General features: G+C 40.0%; 1 protein-coding gene across 2 annotated transcripts; it reads right to left on the bottom strand.

Moving 5' to 3' along the window:
• Positions 1 to 7: 7 nt before the first annotated feature.
• Positions 8 to 10590, bottom strand: CCT8 (chaperonin containing TCP1 subunit 8). Of its 2 annotated transcripts, XM_090121606.1 has the most exons (16): positions 10432 to 10590; positions 8409 to 8499; positions 7772 to 7851; positions 6777 to 6926; positions 6338 to 6518; positions 5641 to 5702; positions 5223 to 5360; positions 4665 to 4843; positions 3749 to 3815; positions 3586 to 3673; positions 3364 to 3479; positions 2249 to 2320; positions 1914 to 2078; positions 1410 to 1529; positions 860 to 957; positions 8 to 246 (listed from the first exon to the last, which is right to left on the bottom strand). In XM_090121606.1, exons 1-15 carry the CDS (start codon positions 10489 to 10491, stop codon positions 865 to 867), a joined length of 1662 nt encoding a protein of 553 aa, XP_089977732.1. In that variant the 5' UTR covers positions 10492 to 10590; the 3' UTR covers positions 8 to 246; positions 860 to 864. The 2 variants fall into 2 exon arrangements, with proteins under 2 accessions (XP_089977732.1, XP_031468441.1); XM_031612581.2 differs by lacking the exon at positions 860 to 957.
• Positions 10591 to 12586: the final 1996 nt, after the last annotated feature.

Raw genomic sequence — 12586 nt, forward strand, 5'->3', positions numbered from 1 at the left:
CAAACAGTTTAGTAGTAGTAAGTTTATTGAATGAACACTTCAAAGTTCTGCACTCTACTGGATACAGTTCATAACTTAAAGGCAAGAGACCAAAACATCATGACAGGTCCCAAATGGAAGATTACAAAACTCACGTAATCATGTAACTAAGTAGTACAGTTAAACTGCTCAATCATTTTGGTCTTCATCCCAGTCTTTTTTTCCTGATGGAGGTTTAGGACCACCAGCTGGTTTTGCCATTATGATCTTCAATGATGAGAAAGTAGAAAAAGAAAAAAAAGATTAGACTCAGTCTAATTTATAGCCTTACGATGCTGACTGAAAACATTTCTTAGGTTATGCAGTTTCCCTGCTCTGAACTTAAATTACAATCACTATTATCCATTTTATTGAAACACGTATTTTTTTCTTGAAAATGGCAGAAGCTGAGCCCTCACATACAAAGTGGTTTTACCTTACTTTTGCATGCAAAATAAGTTAGTCTAATAAAAAATGAGTGGTGACTTCTTTACAGGTTGCACACAGCACAAAGCAAAATTATCAGAGCTATTGTTTTGAACTCCAGCCTGGATACACCTTTTAAAGCTCAAGTCTCACTAGCAATACTTTGTTAGAGGCTTATTTTCTGCACTTGTTGCAGTGGCAGGTAAAACTAGAATGATACTCGTCATCTCTTCAATGAAAGTTTAGTTTGTAGAGTAAGACTCGTTTACTATGGCACAAATGAGATGGAAATAAGAAATCAGCACACATAAGACAGCAGTGTTACATGCCTTCAAGAAATAAGCAGATCTGTCATGTGATTGTCAGTATGTTCACACATGCTTTAACACACTGATACTTCTCTGACAGAGCTTACTGATACTACTTTTCAGGCTCATCTCTCCAGTCATCCTTATCCCAATGTCCTTGTTGCTTAGGGACTTTTGGACCGCCTGCTGTTTTTGCCATAATAATCTACAGAAATTTTACATGCAAATACATTTTTGCTAGAATTCCACACAAGAGATAAACATTTTTTTTTTAACCATTAAGATTATAAACATTTTCCTGAAGTGAGATTTTAATGTAAGAAAAGTATATGGGAAAAGGTTTCTTGTGATAATCCTTGTTCCTATAAAAGGCTCCCTCCTATAGAAGGTTCCCAAGTATCAGTTGCCAAATGTTAAAGGAACATGAAACAGCAATAGTTGGTAGCTGAAACATCTCCGCTCATATTCCAAAATATAAGCTCCTGAAGAAACCAATTCCTCATTTTTTTTAAAGTTAAGTTTAAACAAACCAAGTTTTCCAACATCAGATTTATATGCCTTATAATCCCAGAACACTCTCACACTTTGTACTAGTTTTCTGAACGCTGAGTTATAGCAGAGGTTTCAGTTTAGCACCCCAAGTATTTTTAAGCTTACCTGATCGACTCGTAGGACAGTTACTGCTGCGTTTGTGGCCAGCTTGATACCCCAGGATTTTCCCAGGTACGTGTCTAATATGCCAGCTTCTAACATATCCTTCACAGCAGCAGCTTCAGCCTTTCAAATAAGAGGAAAATCTTTTAAGTTTTTACAGGCTTCAACCTAGTAAGTTACTAAGTTTTCAAGGTTACAATTTTCTTATCTTCTCTCTTCAGAAAATCTTCATTTCTAATCCATTCCAGGAAGACAAAGTAAGTAATCACTGAAGATTTATTATATCTGTTATGTTAGTTCAGTATCTCGCTTTACCTCCTACAGGTGGTTACTATGCTATGTCCAGTTTAATAGCCTGATGAATAAAAAAATCCATTAGTAGTAGAATGTGCAACACCAAGCTTCAAAGATTTCAATTCATCTATAAATATTCAGTACTACTGATGGAAGTACTTTTAAATATAACCTTGTATTGCTGAGCAGTAAGTAATGTGAGAAACTACTTACCTCAATATCAAATCCAACATTTTTGTTGCCTTCCTGATGCACAGCATAAAGTTTGGATATGACTTCATTTGCCTTTACTCCAGAATTTTCTGCCAATGCTCGAGGAATGGCTTCAAATGCTTCAGCAAACTTCTTGATGGCGTACTGGTCAAGCCCAGGACAAGTCTAAAAGTGAACACCATGCAGGCATTTTAAACAGTAATGTAAGGGAGGTACTTCCTTCACATTTTTCTACTGATTTACATGTAGGTACATTTATATATGTATTTTTTGTTTAATAGCATGTATGTATATAACAAAGAAAAAAAATTAAACTAACAAAAGAACAGCTGTACCTCTCCATAAGATGTGATTTGCTTGGCTAATTCAATCTCTGTTGCACCACCTCCAGGAACAAGACGTTTGTCCTGTGAACAGACCATACCAAAACAGAAAGCATCACATTAATTTCTTAGCTTTTAGAATTTTATTTTTTAGAACACTTGTATCAAGAGACATTTACCAGGATTTAATCATCCCTTCTAAATATCCTTCAAGAAAAATAATAATGCAGTTTTTTTGTTCTCTTTATAGAAGTTATTTCTATTACTCATAAGCTGAGGGTTGAATTCCTGTGCTTCGTTGTTTTTTTTTTTTCCCACCTTTTCTATTAAGTATTTGGGAAACTATAAGCTTAAAACAAATCCTCTAAAACTATATTCATCAATACGTCAAGAGGTATCACAACGATTTTGTTTTTTGTTTGAAGGAAAAAAAAAAAACAATAATTTAATAAATCCTCTGGCAAACCAGCATTCACTCAAGAATTCCCAATCTTCTAAACAGAAAATTTATCAACATAAGCCATAACTACAGACAGCCATAAGTGTACAGTTTATGGGTGTTCCCATACTCAGTATCCATATGCATGAATGCATAAGCGTCTAGATTTTTACTCTTTTTGCATGCCACCTTCCAAATACATTTTCAAACGTTTCCTTTCTCCTTCAAAAGGAAATTTACTCCACAAAAGCTGATCACAAAAAAAGCACTAATGAACTAAGTTATGAAATGTACCTGTGGTATGTGGGGAAAGTTTATCTTGTGACCCATGAATGAGAAAATTACTTTGCAACCTTCCACTTTTCAGAGACAAAAAAAGCCATCTGGCTTTTGTCCTCTCTGGTTTTCAAGGAACATTACAAGGGGTACACTTAAAGAGGTCAGAGAGCATCTTCAAGGACTCAAAAAATGAATTCAATACAAACAGTGCTTTTAAATACATCATATTCATGAGAACAGTGGCAGCAGTCTTCTCTACACCGCATTTTCAACCTATCAAAAATGCTCCTGAATTGACAATGAAAGGGGCAGTTAATGCCTTCGTGACAAACGAGCCCAAAGCAAACAGGTACCATGCCTCAAGTGATCCATAGTCAGTTTTGATAACAGAAACATTCTGGGTATTTACCCTTGTGAGCACTTTGAAAGTATTTACGCCATCATCCACTGCTCTCTCGATATCATCCATCAGATTGTCTGTAGATCCACGAATGAGTATAGTAGAAATAGCACCATCCTCCTTTTCTGTTGAGAGAGATTCTCATTACTGAACTAAGTTTTTAGATGTAAACACACATGAGTACCATCCTTGTAGAACAGCAGCATTAGAATTTCTATAGAACTTACATACCGTGCTTAAACACAACAACTTGCGTATCTCCAACCTCTGATAAATACACACTGTTGCAGTGACCCATTTCTTCTAGAGTAGGGGGAGTCTGGAAAGAAAAACAAAGGTCAGGAGATGATTGTACTCAACTCTCCTATCTGCTCCTCATTTGAAAATTCCATACCAGTCTGGGTAGGGCTGTTGCACCAACAGTTTTGCACAGTCTTCTCAGATCCCATTTTGAGTTCAACCTTTCAAAAACAAAAGCAGTCTTGTTATTTACAACCTTCCAGAACAAATGCTAACACAGAGCAAGTATTCTCGTTAACCTGACAGCATTTTGTCAACAATGACATTCATCAAAATTCACCGCATCAAGTAAAAGAGATTCTATATAATGACTTTTTTAGTAGTTTGAAAACAAATAATCCAAGTACATGGAAATTACTAATCTACTGCATACTTCAATTGATTTTTACAATCCCTCTGTAATAGTCCCCGTCATGCAGGAAATGGCAGTATAATGCTCCATTTCCAGAAGTTCAGAATTTTTAGACACCATTACTGAAGTTAGTTTTCATCAACTTATCTACATATGACATAAAAGGTGCTATCAAGTGATTTGTCTTTATGTTTTGCAGAATTTATTTTAAGCAGATCTAAGATCCAAAGAAGTGGCTTGGAAATATTAAGAATTAGTTCTTCCATTCATCAACATAACAGTGATGCACAGAGATGCATTTTGTCATTGCTAAGGTTTCACATGACGACTGACCAGGAAGAACCCTCATGGTAATAACAGACATTTGTGGCCACATCTGTTTTCTAAATAAAAAAGATCAGTTGATTTGTAAAAGACCTTAAGACAGAGTAACAGTACCATACCTACACTAATTAGTACCCAGTTAGCTACTACACAGAGGTGAAATACTGTCAAGAAACATAAGCTAGGAAACCACCTGCCTGCATCTCAGGTTTTTACCTACTAGAAAAACTGCCTGCAGTACTCTGCATTGTAAGTAATCTGAGGCAAGAGACTATATGCCAAGTGCATTTCATAAATCTGGTGAAGCAAATATCTTATGTCTTCTAGCACTTACCTGACTACCATAAGATTGTATTTGTTGGCATAATGAAGTGCCATGTCTGCCACTTTGCCACCTGTTACAACTACATTTGCACCACTATCAGCAATAGCTTTGACTTGTGAATCCATTAGGTTTTCTTCTCCCTTGCTGAAATTCATCAGCTCTTCAGCATTCTTTATAAGTACAGTGCCCTAGTAAAACAAATACACACATCAGTTCAGTGTCAAATAAAAACCCTAAGTTTTAGATAAATCACTATCTCCCAACCAATCCATAAACCTCAAATCTGCCTACTGAGTCACACTGACACTTCCCAGGCAAAATGGGTTAAAATAATAATAATTAAAAAAAAAAAACACACAAGACCCACCCACACCATCAAAAACCCTACATAGCAAAATTAGGTTCAGAAGTTTTCTATGAACTTTTTTAGACTAATGAACTCAGTCTTAACAAATATATCTTAATCACCAAGTGTCAAAAATATTTATAGATAAGTCTAAAAATAAGAGGCTAAGAGCCACAAATAAGTATATGTAGATACATAATTTATTTTGAGCTTCTACATACCTTAGTTTCAGTTATCATACCATCAAAAGGGCAGGAATACACAGCTATTTTTGCATCTTTGACAGAAGTAACATCTCCTTCAGTTTCCTTTTTAAAAACCATGCCATGGAGCACTGATGAAGCAGAGACACCAGCACCCTGGTAGAAAAGAGATGGAACAGAAGGAAAGTCACATCACTCATCATTTCATTTACTGTCAGAAAGTTGCACTACGCTTTCCAATTTAACAATTTCTATTTCTGAAATTAGCTAGTGGGCAGTAAACAAGGAACGTGGAGACCAATTTCCAAAACTTATCATGCATGCCACAGCACAACAGAGATTAGAACAGTAGAGGCACTTTGAGAAGTTGAAAGGTCTAAAAATTATGCTCTTTCCTTAAACTTCTTAGCTTACAGTATATCTATATTCAACTTACCACAATCTTGCACACTCTGATGTTATCAACATTGAAATGACCAGAATCAGTCAGAATAGAAACTGTTTGAAAGGAGAAAAAAATGTGTTGTTTAATGAATTAAATAAAATTATGATATCTAAAGCTTTCCCTGAAATACTAGAATTTGATGGTTTTAACTGCCTAATTAATTTAAGGCAGTTCTATTTCCTGCTTTAAATTCTTTTTAGAATGTAGCAATAATCAGAAAGCAACATTACTTTAACCGAACAGTCTGAATGAGGTCCAATATCCATTAAGAAACTTATGTTTGAGTGAAGCCTGACCCAGGGTATTTTTAGAAAGCACTTTAACTACATGTTTTACTTTGAAGTCTAAAAGGAGAAACCAACAGCTCAATACAACTACAGTCTTGCTTTCATTGTTCTGTGGCTGAGAGCTTATCTGAAGTATAATGTATCCCCTTAATGTCAAAAAAGACTACAAAGGATGGATAGAAAGGCAGAAGTAGTAAGCAATTTCTAACTTCAGTAGAAAGTACAGGGCTTTTCTGAGCCACCATGTCAATGAAGAGTTCAACATGAGAAACCTTATACTAATTTCAGAAGCAACTGTATTTCATTAACTTAACCTAATAAACTAAACAGGCCATGAAGAACCACAAGGAAATGCACTCCATTTTTCAGATGCACGTACAGATATGTTGTTATGCACTTACCACAGGCCTGAGCAATAAGCTTTGACAGAAAACTTTCATTGCCATATTGTTTGCTCATTACTGAAGTATGCAACAAAGATGCCACCTCATCAACATCTCTAAGGTTCTTTGCAGAACAGCACACCAGATCTGGAAGAATTTCTAGAGCTTTCTTGCACGCTTTTTCATATCCTTCAATCACCTGTGCAACAACAACAAATATTTACTACTTTACCTCATTATGCATTCATATTGCCTATGTTTCCTTTTAGAAGTCCACTAAAACATACAGATGAAAAAGCTTACCAGGGAAACAAGGAATCACGAGCAGCAATCAATACACTTCTAACTAAAAGTTGATTCAGATGAAGTATGCTATTCATAGCACTATGACTTGAGAACACTGACCAGCTGCAATCTGAATTCAGGATGCATGAACTGCATTAACAATGTAACTTGCCTCTGAGACTGATAATCCCATCCTCAGAAGGTCTTCTGCTAACTCCAGAAGGACTCCAGCAAAAACAAGGACAAAGTTAGTTCCATCTCCAACTTCTTGTTCTTGCATGTGGGAAGCCATCACAAGCATTTTTGCAGCAGGATGCTGGACCTTTAAAGGAAGGTCACATCATTGTCACTAACACCAGGAACTATACTGGTATTAAGAAACTATTCTACAGTTGACAAAGTTTCTTGCTAATTATTCATTTCTATCTAAGAGTAGAACTCAGTAAAGTATCATTTATATCACGCATTTGACAGCAAAAGAAAAAAGTTGTATGTCAGTCTTTCCACAATTTTTTTCTTTTACTTTACTTAGAAGTGGGTGCTGTTGTATCTCCAGCTTCATACATCCAATTATCGTGTTCTAAGCAAACAGAAGAAGATGGCAACCACCAACACCATGAGATTAATACAGTGGCTATTTCATTCAGAGTGCTCCAAACACTGTATTGTCTAAACATACTCTTGTCTAAATCTACAATGGTTTGGGAGGAAAAGAATGGTCATCTACTAAGCATCTTCTGCAACTGTTTGATGCTGTTTTATGGAAGAGTTTACCTCATGCTGGGTATAGACCATTTACTTTGCTCAAATCCAATGACAAATAAACACAAAATAGCATACATAATCTGGGAGGGTGACATAAAATTCCTATCAGAGTTTAGAACCAGTGACCCATGCTAACAGGAACACAGGGTTACAACCACTGACACAAAGCTGTACTGAAGAAGTTCAGACTGAACATCAGGAGGAAATTTACCATGAGGGTCACACAATGCAATAGGCTTCCTGCACAGGTGGTCGATGCCCCACGGCTTTTGGTGTTCAAGATGCATTTGGATAATGTCCACAACAACATGATCTAATTTTTGCTTAGTCCTGAAGCAGTCAAGCAGTTGGACTCTCATCTCTGAAGGTCTCCTCCAACTGACCCAATCTAAGAGAACTCACCTCCAACTCTCTCAAGATAGTAGCAGCATCATTTGTAACAAAAAGCTTCTCCAGGTGATTGATAACCATTTTGTTCATTCCTAATGGGGGAAAAAAAAAAAAAAAAAAGTATTCATTAGGCAATTGTTGCATTGTACAGAAATACAGTTTCGGTCCCTTTCCAGTTCATCTGGCACATTAAAACATGAGCCCTATAACACTTGGGAATGCATTACATTATCAGAACTCATTATTTCTGAACAAGCAGTTTTCTTTTCAGAAATATTGGTGCATAATTTAATTAAGACTGAAGAACACTGCTGTTGTGGTGTATCTGTCAGGATATTGTAAGGTTACGTTAATCATGACTACCAAGTTACCACCTTTCCTCTAAGTTCTGTAGGTCTTCCAAATAGCAATCAGACAGCAAAAGAGGACAAAGTAAATGCAGCACAACAGGCACAAAAACCCCAGCGAAGGCAGGTACATACTGTGTAACTTAAGAACTAACCAGACACAACAACTATATCTGGAGTTCTACAGCAAGTCCAATGAGTTTTCTCAAGAAACAATTAACTGCCTCTTTGTCAAGGCAAGATTAGCCTTCAGACACACAATTTTGCTCAAAATAACTACGGCAGCTTCGGGATTTACTTACCATTGGGTCCATAAGCTGTACGGGTGGTTTGAGCAAGTTCTTTGCATGCCTGGATGTTCCTGTAGACAGCTTCCTCTAGTCCTGAGTAATGCTAAAAACAAATGAAATAAACTGCTCACAACTAGTCACTTCTCAAAGAAGCAGTGATAATCTAGCAAGTTCACAAAACTTTCTAATAGAGTTGATACTTCACAAGAAGTTTAAACAAAAACTAAACTTTACCCAAAGACAATGAGACAAGAAATTGCACATGCTCCTACTCAACTCAGCGTGACATGATTTTTTAATAGTTTTATATTTGAACTCCTCTTAAAAAAAATCATAGAATCATTTGAGTTGGAAGGAAACTTTAAAGGCTACCTTACCCAACTCCCCTGCACTGAGCAGGGACACGGACAGGTACATCAGGTGCTCAGAGCCCCATCCAGCCTGACTTAAAATGTTTCCAGGGACAGAGTATCCATCACCTCTCTGGGCAACCTGTTCCAGTGCTTCACCACCCTTACAGTAAAAAAACCTTCTTCATTACATCCAATCTAAATCTCTCCTATTTTAGTTCAAAACCATTTCCCCTGTCTCCTCTTTTCTTATAGCCCCTCTTTATATGCCAAAAGGCTACTAAAATATTAATGGCATACCAAATGGAGATAGAAAATAACCGAGAACAGCTTGGAGAAAAAAAGGGAGGACCAGGGGCACGTGACAAAGGGTTTCACTTCTTTACCCACAACTCTGTACATCACAAGATCATTTAACTCAGTTTTACCTTCAAATGAATGGCTTAAAAATTTAAGAGTAGACAGTCTGCAAATTTATTTAATTCAGTGACTTAATTTAACACATTGGAGTGTATATGCCCATGCACCAATTGATATGGTTTAGTCATGAGACTCAGGTCAGGTTGACGGTTGGTCTAGATGATCTTAAATGTTTTTTCCAGTCTAAATGACTTTATGATTCAGAAAATATTGGTGTTTGAGAAGCTGGTCAGCCTGGCTTCAGTTTGGATGAAGGGATCTCCTGAAAGTGTCTTACTTGTAACCCAGGTAAGTCACAGCCTATGCCCCCCAGGAGAAGAGAGAGTCATTGGTTGGGAGGGACCTTTAAGATCACCTCGTTCCAATCCCCTGCTATAGGCAGGGACACCTCACTCTAGATCAGGTTGCTCAAAGCCTCATCCAGCCTGGCCTTGGATGCCTCCAGGGAGGGGGCATCCACAGCCTCAGTAGGCAACCTGTTCCAGTGTCTCACCAACCTCACAGTAAAGAATTTCTTCCTAACATCTAGTTTAAATCTACCCTCTTCCAGTTTAAAGCCATTTCCCCTCATCCTGTCGCTACAAGCTCTTACAAAAACCCCTTCCCAGCTTTCTTGTAGGCTCTCTTCAGGTACTGGAAAGCCACTATAAGCATGCAGCTCCCTAATAATTACTCTTTAAATGCAAAGCAAGCACCTCAGAACGCATCCTCCTCATTCGGAGGAACACAGCTCTCCCTATGGCTGGGGAGCCATTTCTTTTAGAGCACCAGCATCTACGGCACTCTGCTCTCCTCCACCCTTGAAAGAAGACATTCCAAAGAAATCTCCGAAAAAAAAAAAAAAAAAAGAAAAGAAAAAAAGGAAGAAAGGAGTTGAGCTGCTTAGCTTCGCTATCCACTCTATTCAGTAGCAGCAAGCAAAGCTCCCCTCCTTTTTCCCACCTACAAGAAAAACAAGCTGCCTGCTTTCTATCCCATCTTTCAGTAGCACTGTCTCGATCTCCGACAGCAGAGCCTTCTAGAAGGCCGCTCCCAGCACGCAGCCACACAGGGCAAGGCCGCCCTCCCGGCGCCCACATTCCGAGAGGAGCAGCCGGGAGCCCAGGCCCGCGCCGGGCCGCGTGGAGCCGCCGGGCCTTCCAGAACCTTCCCCGCCCGCCCGCCCGCCCGCCCGCCACGCCGAAACGCCCCGCAGCCCGCTCGCAGCGAGAGGGGGGAGGGAGGAAGGAGTCCGGGATGTGCGCGCGCTGCCCGGCGCCGCTCACCTTCGCTCCCTCTTTGAGCATCTGGGCGAAGCCCGGGGCCTTAGGGACGTGCAGCGCCATGGCTCCGCTCCGCTCCCGCCGCGCCTCAGGATGCTGGGATTGGCAGCGCGCATGCGCGGTGAGCGAGGCGGAGCCGCAGGCACAGCCAGTCGCTGCCGGGGCGCTCGAGCGCGCGCTCCCGCTTCTCCTCAGCGCGGCGAGGGGCGGCGCTCGGGCTGCGGCCTCGGAATGGAAACGATGTTTAAGATCATCGAGTCCAACCGGCTACGTAACCGACATGGTGCGCTGTCACACCACGTCTCTAAGCGCTATGCCCACACCTGCAGGGATGGGGACTCTACTGCTTCCTCGAGCAGCCTGTTCTCATGTTGTTCCCATGAAGAAATTTTCCCTGATATCCAGTCTAAACCTTCCCTTGTGCAACTTGAGGCCATTTCCTCGCTTGTCCATGTCAACGACACCGTCCTTCTTGCTGCAACCTCCTTTCAGGTGGCTGTGGAGAACTATGAAGTCTCCCCTCAGCCTTTTCATCTCCAGACAAAACAGCTCCAGTTCCCTCAGCTGTTCCTCATAACTCTGGTTTTCTGCACCATCTTCATTTATCTTCTCTGCACACAGCTGAACAACTCAGCACCCTTTTTGTAGAGAACGGCACAAAACTAAGCACAGCACTCGAGGTGCAGTCTCGCCATTGCTCAGTACTTCCTTAGTCCCACTGCCCATGCTATTTCTGCCATTGGCTTTCTTGGCCATCTGGGCATGCTGCTGGCTCATGTTCATCTGGCTGCTGATGAGCATTCCCAGGTCCTTTTCTGCTGTCAACCCCATTGCATGGAGTTGTTATGACACAGGTGTCAGCCTTGGCATTTAACTATACAATTGGACATGGCCCATCAATCCAACCCATCCAAATTCCTCTGCAGAGCCTAGGAAGCAGATCAACACTCCTACCCAAACTTACAGAGGGTGCACTTCATCCCCTCACCAGTATCACTGATAAAGATGTTAAACAAAACTGGCCCTGATACCGAGCCCTGGAGAACACCATCTGTGGCAACTGCCAAATGGACTTAACTCCATTCACAACAAGTTTTTGGGCCCAGCCAGCCAGCCAGTTCTTAACTTAAAGAATAGTACTCCCGTGCAAGCAGTGAACAGATAGTTTCTCCAGGAGAAAACACACTCCTTGTCAAAGAAGGGAAATAATATTGCTGAATTTAGGCCACACAGTCAATAAGCCTGTAAGCCAGCAGGGACAGAGTTGCTTCATCTCTGCACCATAAGTAGACCATATACAGGTTAATGAAATCACTTAAGATATGATGCTTAAGCATCCTCAAAAGGACATATTTGGTTTAGTTTTACCACCCTATAATTCTTAAAATGTAATTGGTTTTAACTTATCATGACATTACAATAAGGACTGGTAATGGAAAATAAAAATAAAGCACTTCATGAATCAACTTCAGAAGTCTGTGTGAACTTTTGCTAGAAGTCATTAGAGGACTTATCATAGAATCATGAAATCACTAAGGTTGAAAAAGACCTCTGAGATCACCCAGTCCAACCACCAGCCCACCTCCACCATGCCCACTGCCCACGTCCCTCAGTGCCACATCCACACGGCTCCTGAACATCTCCAGGGACGGTGACTGCACCACCTCCCTGGGCAGCCTGTGCCACTGCCTCACCACTCTTGCTGAGAAGAAATTTTTCCTAATATCTGACCTGTACCTTCTCTGGTGCAACTTAAAGCCAGTAGAGGGAACCAATTCTGCCCCGTCTGTTGCAATCAAGGTGTGTGGGATGCAACCCCACTTAACTCTCTCTTTTCCTTTCCAGTGTATCTGCATCACAGAGCAGCTTATGAATAAGGAAATTCCAATCTTGTCCTACAGAAGAGTTTGCATTTTATAAAGCGACGTATGTAATCTTTTCATAGCCTTGGAGGAGACACTTCTGAGTCAATGCAGATGACTTTTCATAGTCATGAGCATGAAATCAGGGGCCTTAATAGTTTATTACACAGGCTAAGAAGAGATCGAGTGGTTAGACTGCTAATCAGTAACTCACAGGATGACTTTCAGTTCTCTGTAACATCCAGCATGACCTTCAGACAAATCTCTATTGATTCATCAACTCTTAATTTTTTTTC

Source organism: Phasianus colchicus, chromosome 1 (genome assembly GCF_987193195.1).
Source record: "Phasianus colchicus chromosome 1, bPhaCol1.hap1.1, whole genome shotgun sequence".
In the NCBI taxonomy this organism is placed as follows: Eukaryota; Metazoa; Chordata; class Aves; order Galliformes; family Phasianidae; genus Phasianus; species Phasianus colchicus.